Source organism: Petromyzon marinus, chromosome 36 (genome assembly GCF_048934315.1).
Source record: "Petromyzon marinus isolate PM22_M1 ecotype Great Lakes invasive population chromosome 36, UKy_Petmar_22M1.pri1.0, whole genome shotgun sequence".
NCBI lineage: Eukaryota > Metazoa > Chordata > Hyperoartia > Petromyzontiformes > Petromyzontidae > Petromyzon > Petromyzon marinus.
In genome coordinates this window covers 1,556,428-1,577,052 of record NC_133702.1, presented here as the reverse complement: position 1 = coordinate 1,577,052, position 20,625 = coordinate 1,556,428, and the positions used below count along the sequence as shown (strand labels likewise).

Genomic DNA, 20,625 nt, shown 5'->3' with positions numbered 1-20,625 from the left:
TGCGTGTGTGTGTGTGTGCGTGTGTGTGTGTATGTGTGTGTGCGTGTGTGCGTGTGTGTGTGTGTGCGTGCGTGCATGTGTGTGCGTGTGTGTGTGTGTGCGTGCGCGTGCGTGCGTGTGTGTGTGTGCGTGTGTGTGTGCGTGTGTGTGTGTGTGCGTGCGCGTGCGTGCGTGTGTGTGCGTGCGTGTGTGCGCGTGCGTGTGTGCGTGTGTGTGCGTGCGTGTGTGTGTGTGTGTGTGTGCGTGTGTGTGTGCGTGTGCGCGTGTGCGTGTGTGTGCGTGCGTGTGTGTGTGTGTGTGTGTGCGTGCGTGTGTGCGTGTGCGCGTGCGTGCGTGCGTGTGTGCGTGTGTGTGCGTGCGTGCGTGTGTGCGTGTGTGTGCGTGCGTGTGTGTGTGTGTGTGCGTGCGTGTGCGTGTGTGCATGCGCGTGCGTGTGTGCGTGTGCGTGTGTGCGCCACAAGTGCCGCCTGCGTTTTGTTAGGGAAAGAAATAAATAATTGCCGCCCCTCCCAGCCCGCAATGGCACAAACTGCATATTTACTTGTCAGATTGTAAAAATGCAATTGGATTTAATGCACCTGTCAAATTTACAACGGCGGCGTTCCAAGATGAATGTGCGCGCCGCGTGTCAGGCGGCGATAATGAAAAGCACAAACGATCGCCCGGCTCTGTTCAATCGCGCCGATGTGCATCTAAAGAGCGTGCGCCCCTAATAAAGCTCCCGCACTTTTACTCCCATCGCGCCCCTTCCTGTGCGTGTGCGTCGGAACGCGTCGCTCGTTCGGACGCGGCCTCGGTTGATTTACAGAGTGCGATCTCCGTCCGTGTTTGTTTGTGTGTCTGTGTGCACGTCTCTGGTGCAGGAGCCCTTCACTCGTGAAATCTATGCAGACCGGACTGGGATATGGAGCTGCGTTAAATGCCAGTTTGCAGGTCAGTTGTTACATCCAGCAACGTCAGGTCATCTTCAGCAGCATCATCTTAAAAAAAAGCTCTCCCGCGTGTTCTTTGGGTCGTACCGCGTGTTGCTCAGCATGATGTCCGACGTTTTTCGCTCCGGAAGCTTCTTCAAGAACTGAATATATTTCCTCCTGGTAGAGGTGAGTAAGAAGCTTCCCCCAACTTGTGGAGCGAAACGTCGGACATCGTGCCGAGCAACAACACGCAGTTCAACCCGAAAACCCGTCGGAGATCTCTGCAGCACAAACACAAAAGCGCAAAAGCCTACGCAGTAGTATCGTCATCATTTATATTTTATTAACACCAGGTGAGAGCCCATTGAGACTAGAAATCTCTTTTTCAAGGGATACCTGGTTCAAAAGAGCACCAATGGTTAAAGGCAGGTCGAAAAACCATCACACAGAGTGTAAAGCATCGTCATCATCATCAGCATCACTGTCGATAACGTTTTTTACAGACCACTTAACAAGCAGATGAAATTTCACCATCTTGAATGAACATTGTGTCCACGAAGCATCCTGCCATTTCTTAAAACAAAAATAACACGCGGGTGTCCCTTAAAAACAGATGCGCATCTTAGTGGGTTCTCTCGTGGTTAAAGTTTGACCAGTAGTAACAACGACAACAAGTTTGATCAGTATAACGTCGACAACAAGACTAATACCTTACAACCCTTTGTCAATCCACTGCTGAATGAAGGCCTCCCAATGCTGTGTCAGTCATGGGGTTGTTGGACCATACTTCACCATGCTGGTCAGTACGGGTTGGCGTCCGGGTGGGCCAAAAGCAAACGGTTCAGATAACATTCACCACTGTGGCTGGAAATCGAACTCGGGTTGATGAATGGGGTGCAAAACACAGTGCGCTAACCGCCGTGCCACCACTCCGCCCTAGTCTTAATGCTGTCCTCAAAGTATGAAAATCACGAATGATTAAAAACTGGGAACCGTTACAATTCGTCCAGATAGAAATGATACCACGTCTTTATTAATGCGGTAAATTCTCACTGGGTACCATGGTTCTGTTTTCAGGAGGGTAATGTGAGGGATGTTTGACAAGTCCTTGTTGTGAACCAGAGTGCCTGGAGAATGCCCACATAATCGAGGGGATGACACTCGAACGCACCTGTTGTACTGTCTCAGTGCCATGTGGGCGGGTGATTAAAACACGAATTTATATTTTTTTAAAAGTGCCACCGCCGTTGGTAATTTGCGACAATGTCTCAGGGCCATAATAAAGGGTTTTTTTGTAAATGCTGTGGGCTTACTCTCCAACACACCGGTGTGCTGAAGTAGTTACTCATTGGAATGTTTTGTTTACGGAACAAAAATTGGTGTGGGTTAACGACACATTTCAATTTACGTGATTTAGCCACGAAAAAATACTTTTATTATAAATAATATTGGTCGCGAAAGCATGTTAAAATGTTCGAGGGCCACTAATAGGGTTGAACTCTGGCCATTGTTCACGTGGATGTGGAGACGTAACAAGGAATGATATCCCTCTTGGAGCTTGAGCACACGTGTTATCGATGGGAAATGAGAATATTGAGATAGGGAAGTTGCAGAGCAACCTTTAAGGAAGCTTCCTGAATGTTGGATACAGGCTAATAATTCTTAGAGATGCCCGGCATTCCTCGAGGAGATAAGGATGGGCAACGTGGAAGTTGAGAGTAGAACGTGGGATGTGTGTGGTATGGAGGAAGAGCAGGATACCGCACACAGGACAAAGTAGGACAACTGATGCCAGAAAGGAGTAAACTTTAAGTCTGGAGTTTGGAGAGCAAATTGCTGCTTTTATGCAACTGCAGGATCTATCAGGAGGAAGGAAGCAATCACAGGAATTTGTGAACGTCGGCGGCGATGGTGCTGTTGAAGAGTAGCGGGAGCCAAGGAGCGATTGAGACGCTCACCTTGGCGTGCGCGGTTGATTGAGAGGTTTTTTTTTTTCCAAGATACTGTAGTCGGAGTAAAAGTAACAAAAAGGCGTGCGATCCTAATGCCCAGCTGCCACAATCTGCCAGCACCGGTGCATTGCGTGAGCGCCAACGCCCGGCGGGGAGACCAACGCGGCGGCGGCGGCGGCACGCGTTCTGCGCCGGCATTAATAGGCGCCCGCCCCAAATAGCCGTCGGAAAAAGGAAGAGAGCCTTTTGTCTGCTCCGCAGCGGGAACGCTCGGTTGTGCGGCCGCGGGTGCTTAAATGCGCCACCCAACGGCATCGCAAAGCGGAGGCGCGAGCTGCGTCTGAGCGGCGGAACTCGTTCACTCGTTCGGAGCGAGCGAGAGCCTTCCCCGAGCCCACGCACCGCTCATATGCAAACATGATTCCGATTGATGCCGCACACTTTAAGCTTAAAGAGGGGCACTGTGTGCGTACTCAGTCTGGCATGACTGTTAGATCAGTTAGTAGCCTTCCCGTTGGCATTGATTTTATTTTGTGTACGTTTAGCGTGGGTGTAGTGTGCGGTGACGTAGCGGTTTGCAGACACCATGCTTCGAACCCGGCACCCCGAGTTCGATTCCCACTCACTATCAACATCAGTGACCAATATCTGAACAGGTCCTGGGCCTCTCCTATAGGCCGATTGAGCGTTAAGCGAGTACTTGATGTGGCGGTGCGTAAACGTCAGCACCGGGGAAACCAACGGGGCGAGGGCGTGGTGCTGGCCTCCTAACCCCTTGTCGACCGTGCCAGCCTTCGTAGGCGCTACTCACTGACAGCACTGTCCCCAGCTGCCTGTGTCGACTATACCGGGGATTTTGTCTTCGTTTTTGTTTGTGTGGGGAGTGGTGGTGCAGTGGTTCACACATTGCGATATGATCCCATGAGCCAGGTTCGATCCCTGGCCTTGCACAACATCAGGCGGTAAAGTCACACTTACGTGAACTTTGCATTAGTGCGTGGTAAATTATCATCAGTATTAGGAAGACACAGGTCACCAGGCATAGCGGTGGCTATAACATCCCTGCATGGGCCATGCTGGCCATGATAGGTGCTCGCTAACAGCACTACGTTTCAACATTTGTCAAGGATGTGTGAGTGAATGTATGATGCACGTATGTTGGTGCGTGTGTATGTTTGTGTCACTTTGTACGTTGATGTGTACGGCGTTCCATTTCATTAAGGACATTATCGTCCGTAAAATGTCATACCCCTTAAACGAAAATGGGCATTATTTATGAACGCAATCACGGCTCGGTTACATTAGCGATACGCCAAAAGACAGACCAAAAAATTGTTCTAAATGTTCTAAAGCCAGCGGTTCTATTATTACCCATTCCCTTTTCATCTAAATATAGCGGAGGGATAATTATGTAGGTGATGTGGTGCCTCGTGGTCCTTGTGACACTATCGGTGCTTAATTATTAACGAGAAACCCTGTGCACTATTGAAATCACATTGCTCCTTACGGATTATCTACGTTGTATATTCCACTGCACAAATCAAACGAACGATTTATATTATTCCCAATTAATACGTTTGAAGAAACGTATTTTCGTTGTACTCTTTGTTTTTTTTCGGTAAAAATAATAAAATTAAAATAAATGAAAACAACTAAAGTTACCTACGTTACTTTACCGAAAAAACCAAAGAGTATGAATCCTTGCAGTCACGAAAACTTCAAATCTAGAATGTATCTTCGTTCTGTTTAATGGAGTAGAACGTTACGAATCTGTGTGAATTAAGTTGCGTTCATACAAACAATCGGTTAACTATTTGTATAATTAATTGCAGTCCGTTGTCAATTCCACTGCTGGATGAAGGCCTCCCCCACACCATTGTCAGTCATGGTTGTTTGACCATACTTCACCACGATGGTCAATGCAGATTTTGAGAATGGGGGGGGCAGAGCTGGTTCAGATGACATTCATCGCCGATGTTAGCTCAACAGTGGCCAGGAAATCAAATTCACCTCGCAGGATTCATTGCACAGTGCACTAACTCCTGCGCCGCCACTCTCCCTATAGATATTCCGAACCAAGAGTGGGACATTGCTAAGTCAAGGTCCAGAGGTCATCACGGCCAATGCTGCTGATGCCATCGTTTTCTTCCTTAATAACGTTTATTTATCTTGTGCTATATCATTCCAAATATTCTGAGACTCTTTGAACCCTCGGTTGTTGCAGAGTCAACACAACGTCCAAGGACTGTCGTATCTCACAATATTTACAAACGTGTGGCAGGAGCCGTGGCTTTATTTAGAACAGGCAAGAGCCAACAAACATCACGTATCTTTTGAAAGGGAGACCTGGGGTAATATTATTTAAAAAAATATATATTGTATAAACTAGTTTAGCTCAGCCAATTTTGTGAATTCCACATTTATATGGAGTTGATGAGTTTCTTCGTGGAAAATTTTGTTTAGCTTTTCACAAATCGGTACTTAATTTATAGACCCTGGTGGTGGGATACTGATGGGCCCCTGCCATCTAAATCATTCTATTTTTACCTTATGAGGCCTCCTTTGCCAGTAGCAAGATATAGTAATAGGTTTTTACCCTTTTAACTGGCAACAAAACTGACACCTTTATACAAGGGATCATGTTTGCATTAACCACAACACTTGCGGTCAAAATTGCAAACAAAAAGACAACTCTGATAATGAATGCACTGTCCTTGAAATTGATTGGACCACACCCGAGACAGCTTTTCTTAGAGCTCAGTCTCACATGGCGTTGGACCAGATGACGCCAAAAGGCGCACAACTCAAAGACAACGCACTGGTCCAACGCCATGTGAGACTAGGCTCTAAGAAAAGCTGTCTCGGGTGTGGACCAATCAATTTCAAGGACAGTGCATTCATTATCAGAGTTGTATTTTTGTTTGCATTTTGACCGCAAGTGCTGTGGTTAATGCAGACATGATTCCTTGTATAAAGGTGTCAGTTTTGTTGCCAGTTAACAGGGTAAAAACCTATTACTACAACACTCTAGTTTTGTTACCGCTTTTCTAAACCCTGTAAAGCGCCTTGCCTTAAGGCACTCTATAAACATAAAACAAGATAAGAGTCGAACCCCAACCAGGATTTGAACTCGCAAACCGCCTGATTGCGAGGTCAATGTGTTTCAACTGATGCCTCACTCTGTAATGTGTGTACATAGTGTATGTAGCCAAACGGACTCGTGAGCACACATCCCCACGTCACCAGCTCCACGTTGACACAAAGATCACCGTCCTACTTTCTTTAATAACCGAAATTTCTTTGTCCAAACAAACAGACAGATACAAAGACGTAATGACGGAATGTGAAAAACGGCTTTGGAACACTCATAGAACATTCTTAAGAGCATCCGTTATCTCTATTTTATCTTCAATTAAAAGTCTCGTCCCCGTTACCAATGTTTTTTTGGTTTTAATCGGTGGTTGTAGCAGCATCTCAGGCACACTGACAAATAAATTGTCAGCTGAAATAACCGCACGTGCAGTCCTCCGCATGCGAAGACCACGAATGGCGGTGTCAAAGTGGGCACCTAGGATGAAATTCACCAACATACATAGACAAAGATCCCCCGTATAGCCTTAACAGACTGTTGAGTGCTGTTAGTAGCACCTATGAAGGCCGGAACAGCACACGAGGGGGTGGATAGCTAGCACACACACACACACACGCATGCGGTAACATGAATGTGTGCAGCGCACGGAGTATTGCATGTGGGGCATTAGGCATTCTTCAGTGACCCCAACGCTTTTGGCCATTACGTGCCCCATGACAGCTCCTGTTTATGATGATGCTCCTGATTGAAGAGTGGTGGGCCACCATGACATTTTCACGCAAATGAAAGCGCGGTCCTGAAAATTTCATCGCGCGCGGAGCGCTCTGATTAAATTTGTAGCCAAAGTTTGGAAGCGGCGTGGTCAGCGCAACGCCCCATCACACTGTGTATCGTCTCGGCCCCGCTATGCGGTGCTAAACAATACCCCTTTATTTTAATTGTGGGCAGCCGCGCAGAGTCTCGAGCCCCTCCGCGTCTTCTCAGGAGGGTCCTGCGTTTGCTTTGTGCGATACCTGGCCAAGTGTTTTTTGAGACACCACTCCGAGAACGCTGCCCCCCGCTTGCGAGTGGGAAAGCGCCCCAACATCCACCGTGTGCGCAGAGCTCGGCAGCCTGCTTCCTGTACTGCCTCGACTCGCGGTGGTCGAAACGACTGCCTCTGCGGCCTCCCGGCAGTCTGAATTGGGGACGACCGCAGTCAGTCGGTGGACCGGCAGGTCGCGCGTGGCAGGGCAAAGCGTGGGCACTCCCAGCTCTTCCAAGACGTCTGGTCAGCGTGGAAGCGTAGGCCAAACACCTGGAGCTCCCTCTAGTGGAGGCCCTTCCGCCAGCAGCGGCGTGAGCGAGGCATTGCGGGGTCTGCGCCTCTATCGCTTTTGTTTATTTACCGAGGGTGAAAAAGCTCTGTTTAGCCGTTGTACATCACGACCGTTATCACTGCAGTTAATTTGCAGACAATTGACGTGTTCCGTGAAGGCTGTGCCCAGGATTCAATCCATTGTTATTATTGATGATAATGTATTAGAGTGAATAGTTGGAAACTCCATTGTGCGCCGGGTGAGAGTGAATAGCTTGCTTTGGCACTCACAACAATGAGCTGGGCAGCAGGAGTGCATGAAATATTCGTCTTCCTTAATGTGTTATGCAAATTCGCTATTAATTAAATATTCCTCTTACAATGTGCCCCATATAAATGAATTAAATATTTTTTTTTCCCAATGAACAAACACCAAATGCACAGTTAAGATTACGCTCAAATAGAATTATAATTCATTAAATAATTGCAATCACGCGATATTAGTCACATCCCCGCGGGATTAAATGGATTCCTTAATTATATTTAGACGAGAGGATCCTGTATTTACGGAACATTAAGCCATTGTCAGTCCGAGGGGCATCCACTGAGGAGACGGAGCGATGAAATCAGTTGACGTGCAGGGTGCTCGTCGGATGATTACGTTGCGGGATCATTATAGGCGGCGGTACCTTGGGGAGGCCTTCATCCAGCAGTGGATTGAACATGGCTAATGATAACTGTGATGAGGAAAACCATTCTCGATCCGCTGCTAAGCCGTGGCCTTGTCCACGCAGGCGATGATTTCACCTCTGCACCGCTGTTTGGAGCGTTGCTGCTTCACTCCGCTTGGCGTCCCTACGAGCGACGTGACATGCCCCATTCTAGTGCGCTACACTCGGTGCCCTGCATGGGCGAGTTCGTGCGTGAACACAGCCACACGTCGACTGCCTTGGCAGCTAAAGATAAGCGCACGTGAATACTTACGCTCCCACCATTCATCGTTAACGCTGCCGTCATCATCGGCTACGGTCAATCCACTGCTGGCTTCTCCCGGACTCGCTCCTGGGCCGATCGGCGCCGATTGGTCGCGGTCCTCCCGGGCCCTCGGATCGATGTCTGGCTCGATCGCTGTTGAAGTCACGCTGACCTTTCAAGGGCATAATCGCAGTCCATGGGCAGATAGCTCGTAGATCTCACCACCGTGGGTGCCGCGGTGGCGAGATGTTAGATGCCTTGCCTGGTAGACATGGGGTCGTGGTGTCGATCCCAGCCCTGACACCTGTATATTTGGAGTTTGCGTGTGTCTCTCACCGTTTCCGGGTCCTACGATTTTCCCTCCACATTTAAAATCAACACGCGTTCAGAGTATTTGACTGCTACACATTTCCACGTGATAAGCCACTTCGTTGAGCTATAATTTGTGGCCAGATAGCTTCTGAAAAAGAGCTACATAGCTCAGTGGGCCTTACCTGGTCAAATATAAAATCATTTTTAGTAGTTTTTATAGGTGTCCACTGCACATTTTGTCATTTGTTTCCACTTACCTCTGTCTCTCGTACCAACATCCTCACTTAGTGCACATCTTCCTGCCACCAATCTCGCGATGTCGTCACAGAGCCATTCTCCTCTCTTTCCGGTTCCTTCCATTTTTCCCGAACAACAACAACACACTTCCATTTTTCCCGAACAACAACAACAACACACTTCCATTTTTCCCGAACAATAACAACAAGACACTTCCATTTTTCCCGAACAATAACAACAAGACACTTCCATTTTTCCTGAACAACAACAACACACTTCCATTTTTCCCGAACAACAACAACAACGGCAACACACTTCTATTTTTCGCCGAACAACAACAACACACTTCCATTTTTCCCGAACAACAACAACAACACACTTCCATTTTTCCCGAACAACAACAACAACGACAACACACTTCCATTTTTCCCAAACAACAACAACAACAACAACACACTTCCATTTTTCCCGAACAACAACAACAACACACTTCCATTTTTCCCGAACAACAACAACAACACACTTCCATTTTTCCCGAACAACAACACACTTCCATTTTTCCCGAACAACAACAACAACACACTTCCATTTTTCCCGAACAACAACAACAACGACAACACACTTCCATTTTTCCCGAACAACAACAACACACTTCCATTTTTCCTGAACAACAACAACACACTTCCATTTTTTCCGAACAACAACAACAACAACACACTTCCATTTTTCCCGAACAACAACAACAACAACACACTTCCATTTTTCCCGAACAACAACGACAACACACTTCCATTTTTCCCGAACAACAACAACAAGACACTTCCATTTTCACGATGGATGTCACACCCTTCAGTCGCGTCGATCTGGCTGAGTGCAGTTGTGGGTCGGGAAGCACTTGACTCACGGTCACAAGGTCACGAGTTCGAACCCCATTCGAGAGGGGGCAATACTGTATTTCACATAGATGGAACAGGTGGAATCTACATTTGTTGCTGTTCCGCATTCTCCTGGCAAACTAAGAGTATACCACCACCACCACAACGGCCACGGGAAGGGAGTTTCAAAACATGTGCGGTGATTTACTAACTCTGACTGCCTCCACAGTGTTGGACTGCAGGACGCGTGCGTAGCCACCACCGCCCGGCTTAATAAACAATACACCTCCTTTCCAAAATAGTCTCTTCACATAAAAAATAAATAAAGTTAATTGCACATTCCATTGGCAGGACGCCCTTCTGGGAATGATGTTTTTCAGCAGCATTGGTTTAATACACACAACACTCTTTGTGTGACATGCAGTGTATCGTCAGCAGGATCAGGGCTTGCTTCAACCAGAGTAAGCCCCAAACGCTTTCCTGAATGTCCCTTTGGCTCAATTCACATCGTGACGGATGTTTCTTCTCATGAGAAAAAGTTAAAAAAAATTGAACTTGTAAATTTAAAGTCATGCCAGCGTCACTGTCGACTTCGTAATGGGTGTTTCTTTTCAGGCATTATCTAGAGCGACGCTCGTTTAATCAGCGTTGCGCAAATACATAATTGCAGGGGCATGACAAGTGCTCAGCGTGATGTGAATATTCATAGGCTGCGCGGAGTGAAAAGTGTTTTCATAATTGCGATTATTGGCAGCGGCTGCTGTTGCATCACAGCGGATTACGGTACTGGTGGGGAAACGATTCACACCGGACCGCCAGAATGTAAAAAAGAAACACGCGCTATCAAAACTTCCACCCCTGTTGTTTAGCATGCCGCACGAGATAATGGCATCGCTTCATTTTCACGTTTCACCACGGTTGAAGATTACTCAGACGATCGCGGTGTAGTGGCGGTAACGGTCCTGGAGAACCCGGTTCAGTTCCCAGTGATCATAACAACAACAGTCATATTTTATTTAATTATAATAGTTCGTTTTGTATAGCGTCGTTCATGCAAATTGCGTTATTTTTGCACAGAGGCGCGGGAAAGCCCAGACGAGCGGGGGAAAGGCATCCAGGACCAGTGCAAACAAATGTCCAAGCTCTGTGGTCCTGCTATGTTGGGATGTTTGACCAACTGCACTCGTGAGTGTGTATACACATGCGGGTAAAGCGGAGAACCCAGAGAGAACCCACACGTGCGAGCGGGGCAACACTCCATCCCCGTACAGATGTAGATTAGCCCACTTGCTGTACTGCTATCGTACCCTGGCAAGCCAGGAGATGGAAACCCCGACACCCACGTGTAGGAAGTTTCATGAATGTGTGCGTGATCCACCAACCCTTGCCTCTGGTGTGCTAGATGAAAGGTGTCCTGGTGTTGCCATAATCGTTCTGTTGTTGAGGCATCTGTCCTGGGAAATTTGTAAGTCTTCCCGCAACATTCCAGTTGTAGTTGTATCACGATGCGCCACTCAAGACAATGTATATATATGCACGTCTCCCATCTTCTGACATTGTGACATGTTATTCTTCCCAGGATATGTCCGGGGTTATTGTTTTTTGTTGACCCTCAGAGTTGGCACCAGTCGCAACTGGTATTAGAACATGGACGAAACATCTCCCTTGGGTTGACTTAGCCTAAAGTGATCACTCCGTGCAGAGTGCCAATTAAAGCACTGGCTAGAGAACGGTGGACAAGCATGCATGTTGGTGGCCATAGGCTCCTAATGGAATGGTCTCAGGTCAATTTTTAATTACTGCTAAGGCTGCAGAGATTAACTGCACCCGTGATGCAATAAATTATGATTTAGGCACACAATTAAATTCAAGAATGTTTTTTGTTAAATATATTTTTTGGTGCATGTAGCAGCCTCTAGTGGCTGGAGGGATCTTTTGAGCTTAAACACGAATAACAAAGCATTTGGTCTTGCACGCATGCAATTTGGTGTGTTTGTCGTTAACGTAAGAATCAATATTCATCGACAAAATTTGACATTGTGCTCTAATCATTCATAATATTAGAAATTACTGACAGGGTATGAATGAGCACCATCGAGTATTTGGTGAGAGAGGCGTGTTAAGGCGCTGTCATCGTACAGGCAGCGTTAATTTAGCCGCTTGACGATATCCGTCCACCCACCCACGGTCATTGTTGACGAATAGTGTTCTTCACTCATGTTGTCAACTAAATCGACCCTGCTCTCCCGGGCCCATTCCCTGGCCATGACGCGAGGCTCTGACAGCCGCGGGAATTCCAGAAGGGCCTCCGTCGTTCGTCTCACGACAACGGCAGCAGCGGTTAAACTCAAAATAAAGAATAAAATTAAAGGTACAAAATAAATCTCTCCGTCTGAATGACCAGCGTGCAGCGTACCTCCCCGGTGCCACGGGTAAACTCGCTGAGAGCAAACGCGTGCTCCTTAATAATTCACGCTTTGGCTTGAAGGGACAGTCTGTCGTTTCGCTGGCCCTAATGCAAGAAGGCGTCGTGGAAGACTGCTTTGGCCCCTTGGGTTCGGAGCGCGGCCCGAAGCCTTCCCCGCCCGTGGACGCACGATGATCGCGTGAAACTGAGCGGCGCGGGTTTCCAAAATCCTTGAAGGTCCTGGTTGCCCTCTTGAACCAACCAAGTCGTCCCAATTAGCAGCGACTAAAATAAACAAGTGCTTTGGGAGGGCTGCTAAGTAGGGCACGGTGGATACCTGCAGGTATCGCGTCCAATACCCAACGTAACGGGATTGCTGCTGATAGTGGCATGCATCACGGCAGTTTCTCGGTCCCGGAAACGATAATTATCGTGTACAAGTGTCTTGTGCTTCATTGGGCTCGGGCAAGTACGCATTTCCATTGGCAGCCCAGGCACGCGGTAGAAATTCCACATTCGTATCGCAGAGGATAGGGATGGTGGAATGGCTAGCACACTGGGCTTGCAATCCAGAGGTCGCCGGTTTGACCCCCTGCCGCGGCCGGTAAAAGATTAATTAAATACCTATCAAGAATCAGAATCTTTGTGTGGGTACTCCTACCTTCTGCCAGACATTCTAGCAATATGGAAGAGTAGGCCAAATCACCCTGTAGTTGAGGCCTTTCTGCCAGTGGTGGCATGATCAATTAGGTACAGAGCTGCGCTGCACCTTGACCTTTGGCACCTTATGGCAGGCTATTGTCTCCCGAGAAAAACGTATTTTTAAACAATGTCAAAATGTCCCTTTGTTTTTCAACACTCCTCTTGTTTTGCTGATACTGTAAAGAGAGTCATTTGGCCCATCTGCCCACGACGTGACTCCTTGATTTGATTGGCTCTGTCAGGTGCCACGGTGGCGAGATGTTAACTACCTCGCCTGGTATGCAGGAGGCGGCTGGTTCAATTCCAACCCTGACGCCTGCTGCTGTATATTTGGAGTTTGTGTGTCTCTTTCCCCGTGGTCGTGTGAATCTATCCAGGTCCATGCCTTTAGAGTGTTTGGCCGCTATACATTTCCACGTGATACGCCACTTTGTTGAGCTGTCATTTGTGGCCTGGTCGCTTCTGAAAGAGCTACATAGCTCAGTGCACCTTACCTGGTGAAATAATAAAAAAAATTGTAAACATCAGCACTGGAGAGACAAATACAGCCGGGCATGCTTCTGGCCACACCACCACTCTTCAGTCGCCATGGCGGCCTTCATGTGGGCTGCACGCTGACAGCACTTGCCCCAACAGTCTGTTAAAGGCTTTCCCGGTGATCTTTGTCCTTGTGCATGAGAAGCAGTGCCATTGTGAACTCCTAAATTAAAGTGATCTGAGAGTGAGCCATGCACCTCAACTGAGCAGCCGAGGCAGGATTAGGGGGCTACGCTTAAAAGAAGGGGTGGGGGGGGGGGGTGGCAGTCCGCTGGCGCGTGTTTTGGCGGGCGCGTGTGCGCGCGCTGCAACCACCGCACCTAAAAACACCTAAGTTTGATTCCCAGCCACGGAAAATTGACGGCGTCGGTGTCATCGAGCGTCGCGTCACAGCTCGCCCCCCCCCCCCCCCCTCGCGAGTGTCCAAGGCTCCATTGTGTTTGGGGGTCGGTGGCGCCTGTGGCGGTGCGCCGTCGCCGTTGTCCGCGCTGTGTGCAGGCGGCGCTGGCGGAGACGAACCTGCCCCTGCTGGGCGGGCTGGGGAACCCGGTGACGGCGGCGGCGGCGCTCATGGCGAGCCACGAGGAGCTCAACGGTCTCCTGGAGCACGCGAGCAGCAACGGCAGCGGCAGCAGCGCCGGCCACTCGCCCCCACACGCGCTGTGAGCCCCGCGTTGAGCACGCAACGCCGTCGCGTTCTCCGCGCGTCTGAACGCGGTTTCGCACGCGCGCCCGCTCGGCCCGAGCTGTTGACGCTTCGTGCATCGGCCTTGTGCTGCTCGCCTTTTAGCGAGCCTCGGTCCCGGCGCTGGTCACACGAGGCCGTGCCAGAGGCTGCCTCTGGTGCAGGCCAACCCCATAGCTGTCGACACACACGGTTCAGCCCGTATTCTTGTACAGGGAAATTGAGTTTCAGGTCCATACGGCGTACAGCCGTTTCCATACGGGCCAACAAAATGCGTCTATTTGTTTGTGTTTCTCACTTGTGATGGGACTTTGTAGGATGAACGTTGAGATTTTCAAGGCACGGGGTTACCAATAAGGTCTGAATTGGTCTGTAATAAGCTAGAGGGCACTGATAAGGGGTTGACAGGTTTGTAATCCGTTTCCAGGACTGCGTACATTATCTAAGCATATTTGTTCGCGGGGTTTTTTTTCCCCGCGAGCAAGTGTGCTTACGCAGGCACGATGCCTCCTAATTGGTGTCTGTTTGGTGTTTTTAGATATCCGAACGCCAGTATTTACACCAAGCTATGCAACAGGATTTATTGTAATCGACCATCGCATTGTCATTTTTAGAGTACATTAACCGCGAGTTATCAACTCCCTAACTCCCTTGTGGCTGCACGTTGATGACATCGCACAGCCACCTACTTAAAGCCCACGACTGGCGGACGTTATCACAATTCGGAACAGCTGCCTGATGATGTTGGCTGTAACCACCAGCGAAACGTCTTGTATCCAATTGTTCAATGTGGGCGGATTTCTCTACAGCAACAACTTCATTCATTGTGAAGTGGAGGAGGGTGTACAGCACAACACGATCTGACCCAATAATCTATTGTGAAGCATGCATTGTACTGTGTTACATTGCACAGGTTGTGTTGCGTAACACTGTCTTACATTTGACACTGTTTTTGCATTCCCTTGTATTACATTGCACTTTATTGTATTACCTTTCCAACACCTTGCATTGTATTGCATTGCAATGCATTGCATTTCAGTCCACCACTTAGCATTGCATTGTGTATGATGATGCCACTTGGTAGTTTTTGTATTAGATTGCATTGTATTATACTGTGCATTCTATTATATTACATTATACTTTGCATTCTATTATATTACATTACACTGTGCGTTGTATTGTATAACATTGCACTGTGCGTTGTGTTACAATTTATTATCACCTTAAGCATCGCTACGGTGCAATGTAATCTCAGCCACTCACCATCAACGTGAAGCAGCGGTGGAAGTGTGAGGTTCACTGGATTTGGAAGAATTTACTTGGATTGCGAAACGGTGAAAACAAGAAAGGACACTTGGCATGCGGTAACCCCAGGTGTGCAAGATCAGAGATTCGCCAAATTCCAAAACACCAGATAATCGTGCGTCTTTAGAATTGATAGTTTCCAAGCACGCGTCCATCGTATGAAAAACATTGCCCAGGACTATGAGCTTCACGTTTCCTCGCGTTGACGAGGACATCTCAATCTCCACTCACGTTATGGGAATAAAACATTACCACCCGCACGAAACGTGCTCAACGTTAATACGCGAGAGTACGTGCCCTTCACATATCCGTCTCTCCGCGTAATTTTTTTCTAAATAATTTCTCACACAACCCTTCGGCCGCTCGGCCTTCTGAGACATGCGTGATTTCAGCAGTGTTGTTTCAAGACAAGCAAACTTTCGACCGGTTTTGACACACAGTGTCTCATCAGCAGTCAGGCTTCCTTGAATCAATGCTGGTGAACTGTCGATCTTACTGGCATAGACCCGACCCTCCGCTTACCATGTGAATTATGCCTTACTTGAGTCTGGCCTCAAGAGATTTTTCCATTAATTTATTTTCTTCATGTAGCCATTGAATGCCAATTTCAAAAACAAGTAATCATGCTGCACAACTGAAAAGGAAAAATGGACGAAGACTTAAATATATTCTGAGTGCAATTCAGAAGTGATATTGTGTACAGTGTGATTAACAAAATAATTCAATACATTCGTCCGTAACACTGTGGCCTTAACAGTAAAAATATAAAACAGACGACGTTTTGGCTATGACCCTTCTCCATGGCACATAAATGAAGAATGTCATTGCCCAACATGTCTCCTGTTATATATGTTTCCTGTTAAGGCCACACGGTGTTATTGACGACTGCATTGTTGAGTTATCTTGTTGATTGTGCTAGTGCAGCAGCAGCAGCACCAGCATCTCCAGCAACATCACCAAAACAATTAGTTCAACGTGAGCGGAAGGGGTCTGAGTTACGAGAGAGAATCTGCCAAGTGGAGCTGCTGCATTGAATTTTGTAATATTGCACTCAAGTATGGAAGACGTTAAAACGGCCAAGTTAGGGTCATGAAGGTGAAATGGGCTGCATCGCATTGTACGATACATTCCGCAGAATTTCTGAGTGAAAATAAGTTTCTTCTGGGACTAACTAGGCACCTCTTGAGAGTCCGCAAGGCCCTGCTCTGCTCCGGTCACATTTTACAGCGCTGAATGCTTTAATGACGTGTACGGTTCCCCACGCCGCATTAGCGTATGAGTGTGTTAACTACGAATGGAAGGGTTGGCAAATGTGGGCAATTGGCACAGTGTGTAGCAAAACTAAACTAAAACTAAACTATTTAAATTTTATCAGGTAAGGCCCACTGAGCTGTATACCTCTTTTTCAAACGCGACCTGGTCACAAATGATAGGCCAATGAAGTAAATGGCTTATCACGTGGAAATTTATCAGAATCTTTATTTATACTGGAGGAATCCAATGAGGTATGAAGCTAGATGTCCAGATTCATAACAGCCAAATATTCTAAATGCATGTTTCTGAATATGGAGGGGAGAACTGGAGAACATAGAGAAAATCCAAGCCACCACGAGGGAGAGCACGCAAACTAAAAAATATCCAGGCGTCAGGCTCGGGATCGAACCCATGACTTCCTGTGTACCAGACGAGGTCGTTAACATCTCGCCACGGATAGATACTTCCTCAAATCGATTATAGAATGAGTGGGAGCTGGGGTCAGGGGAAGCATTACGATTCCTTTCCACCACCAGAGTGAGTGGCGCGTTACTCAGCTAACAACTGCCCCCAGCTCAGCCGTGGCGTCACCCACGCTGATGCCAGAGGCATGGCCCCAGCTACCCTACCTCAAGCGGCAGGGAAATTAAGACATTGCTGAGCGGCTAATTAGACGCTGACCCTACGCAGTAAGACACCAGTCACTTCGCTGTAATTACGCGAGCGAAGATGGGGGGGCGGGGTGGGGGGTAAGAGGTCAATCGCAGTTCACAGAGGTCTTCACTCCGCGGTTACGGAATTAGTTTGACCGTAAATTGGGGTTTGCCCCGTCACGAAATGTTGAAACTTGGCATCGCGGTGAAACGGCCTCGGCAAGTGCCACGCGTAATGCAGCGCCGCGGTGTTGATGCCCGAGTCCACGGCGCAGCGTTGACACTGCCGCTGTGCCGAGCAGCAGCGGTGACTGTTTTGGTCAGGAGCAGTGGCTGTACTGATCAGGAGCAGTGCTGTATTGATCAGGAGCAGTGGCTGTACTGATCAGGAGCAGTGCTGTATTGATCAGGAGCAGTGGCTGTACTGAACAGGAGCAATGGCTGCGTTGGCGTCTTTGAGAGGGAACGCACATTGCGCTCGATGCGGAAGCCCCTTATGCGAATTTCAACAAATTTTAGAAGAGAAAGGAACCGCAGGTCAGGCCACAGTTACGCAAACATGATATTTAAATGTTTTTTTTTATTGTTTTTTCCTCAAGACGTATTGGGCTTTAAAGAGGCACCATTTCAAAACTATCCCTTTGGGACATTTAAATCGCTGCTCAATAATAATAAGAATGCGGAACATTTGTAAAGTGCTTTTCCCATATGTTTAACTCAACAAAATTAAGCGATGCAGAAGGAATTATTCCATTGGTTATTCAATTGTCTGATTTAGCTAATTCATTGGGTTTTGTGCACACGTGCGATAAGCACGTGCACCCTCGCACACACACACACACACACTCGATCTCCCTGTCTCATACGCACGCAGCGCAGAGCCTCTTTCATACGTCCACGTGTGTGATTTAATCGTTAAATTACGAAAAAATGTGGCCTCCACAGTGGTCATTGCAGCGGTGCGAGCGCATGAACAATTTAGCGGGGAGCGGCGGCGCGGTGGTTAGCGCCCTGACGCTTATGAAATCGGTCGACCCGAGTTCCCGTTCCTGGCCGGGTCCAACATCAGCGGCGAATATCTGAAGCGGCCCCGAGCCTCCCCTACTTCAAATAAACTTTAAATGAGCGCCCGGTGCGGTGCGTAAACACCGACACTGCGGGAGACAATGACCCGGCCAGGAATGACGTTGGCCGCACCAAAGAGGGATTCGCCAGCAGCTCTTGTCCCACGAGTCTGTACAAGGCTATAGAGGAGGGGGGGGGGGGGTGTCATTGGTATGATGCAACGGTTTGCATACCGCACTACAAAGCCAGCAAACTGCGGTTCAACTCCCTGGCCGCACTCAATCACAGTGACAGTCGACGTCCGAACCTGCATTGGGCCACCCTGGGTTCGACTTCCAAAAACGAGAGAAACCTGGTGCAGTGATGTGGTCAACAGTGATGTGGTCAACATTGGCAATGGAGAGACAAACGGTGGCTTGGACGTGCGTGGTCCTGGCCATTCCCTTGCCCTCGCTATGCCTGATTGGTCTTGAGAGGTGCTCACTCATGACGGCACTTCGCACAGTCAGCATCTACGGCTGAACCCAAGGCGAGGGGGGGTTACGGGGTCACCTTCGTGTGCGTGCACGCTCGCGGCCGCCTGTCACTTCACGGTCAGCCGCGGGGATGAGTGTCAGCGAGAGCGAAGGTGTTCTCACCATGGATCCCCGATCTCACCCTTAAAGCCCCCTTGTGTTTCCTCGCCCCACTCCCCCCCCCCCCCCCCATATCCGCCGCGCGTGTCCCTGTGTGTGCGCGTGTGAAGCGAAAGGCATGCGTGGTGGCACAGCTCTTGTTCTCTCTCCCCGTAGTCTCAATTGGACAGAGGTGGAGTCTCCCCAACCACGGGGACCTTGGGCTCCTATGAGCCATGCGCCTGCACACAGGTGCGTTGAGAACCACCCCGCCGCCGCCGGTTAGAGACGCGCGGTCACCCCCCCCCCCCCCACGCCCCCCACGGTCCCCGCGTGGCCCCGGCCCCTGCACTCACCACGTGTCCACGGCACCGGTAGAACAAACAGGGACGAGAGCCGGCAAAGACGGGAACGGGTCACGTTTTGCAATTAGGGAGGAGTGGGGGGGGGGGGGGTTTGCAGAGTGTTAGGCGGGAGTGGGGGGACGAGAGATCCAGTCAGCAGTGGTGGTGCTGGTCTATTGAGGGCTCTTGAGCAGACGGGGGGTTGGAGAGGGAGGAGGGAGGAGGGGGCTTTTAATTTATAAACTCCTCGTGAAGTGACAAGAGATACAGAAGGGATATGAATAGCAGTGGCGAGATAAGCGATGTAAATAAAGTTAGATGAGAGAAGAGAGAGAGATGGAGACACGATAGGGATGATGGAGATCTAATTGTGATTGTTATATTTATTAGGATTTGGATTTGAGATATCTGGTTTAAAAAATATATTTATTTTTTTGCCATTAAATTCCCGGGTCTTTTGAGTTGCCTGGAATCCAAACCCCTTGCTTTGCTTTGCTTTTTTGCCTCAGCGCTGCCACTGCAAATCAAACACTCACACTACCCCTCACTCTGTCCCACAACCTCATGCCTGTTCCGTTATATGTGTGACCCTCTTTATGTTTGATCGAATAAAGACGGCCACTGCATCGCGCGCTTAACAGATGCGCTCCTGTGTGCCATATCAGGAAGCCACTTGAGCTACGTAGTTTTAAATCTAGATTGAAAACTCATTTCTTTGAAACTGATCTTGGTGTCGAGTTTGTTGGTCCTTCCCCCGCACCTCCGATCAGCACGGTTGGCTACGTACGGTGCGAAAGAAGTTCAACATGCATGCGTACACTTCTGTTCTGCTGCTTCACTTGCATGTGGATGCTGGTGGCAATTTTCACCTCCAGCATCGCTTGCCTCCCTGTTGCCATCTCTGGGCGCAGGGGGACCAGCAGAGACGCGTCAGGGATGTTTCACTTTTTTTGCAGTTTCACCGTTGTCACAGATCACGTTTGTTATTTAAAAATTGAAGGATATTTTTTTGGGTAACTCCGATTTAATTGTGTACCTATTAAACTTACAGTGCTTAAATTGTTCCACATTGTCCCATTGTAGGTGTGAACATGAACTTAGTTATCACATTTACACATTTGCGTAACACGCGCACGATAAAACTTTTTTTTCACCAAGAAATCTTACAGCGATCATTTAACGTTAAACGAATACGCACATTCTTTCACAGAATTGCCATTATAATGGCCTGAAATAACCGACTATTAGTGACGGTTAAAACTGAGGATTTTATCTTTCGTGTAATTTATAGTTTGATGAGTAATTAAATAGGAGCGTGTTTTAAGACGTTCATTTAAATTCACACACTCAACTTTATTTAGAGCAAATTGCGGGAAAGAGCGATAAATATGAGACACAATTAAAAC

The 20,625-nt window shown here is 48.3% G+C and overlaps 1 protein-coding gene across 15 annotated transcripts in view; it reads left to right on the top strand.

The window, feature by feature from the left end:
- Positions 1-20,625, top strand: part of LOC116949418 (forkhead box protein P1-like) — a 432,818-nt gene that overhangs the window by 396,731 nt on the left and 15,462 nt on the right. For 12 of the 15 annotated variants that reach the window (XM_076072004.1, XM_076072003.1, XM_076072008.1 and 9 more), the window contains 4 exons: positions 864-933; positions 1,660-1,713; positions 13,798-13,961; positions 19,053-19,127. In XM_076072004.1, coding sequence (XP_075928119.1) covers positions 864-933; positions 1,660-1,713; positions 13,798-13,961; positions 19,053-19,127 — 363 coding nt within the window. The remainder of the gene's footprint in view (positions 1-863; positions 934-1,659; positions 1,714-13,797; positions 13,962-19,052; positions 19,128-20,625) is intronic. The other 3 variants (XM_076072007.1, XM_076072018.1, XM_076072017.1) reach the window with 2 other exon arrangements.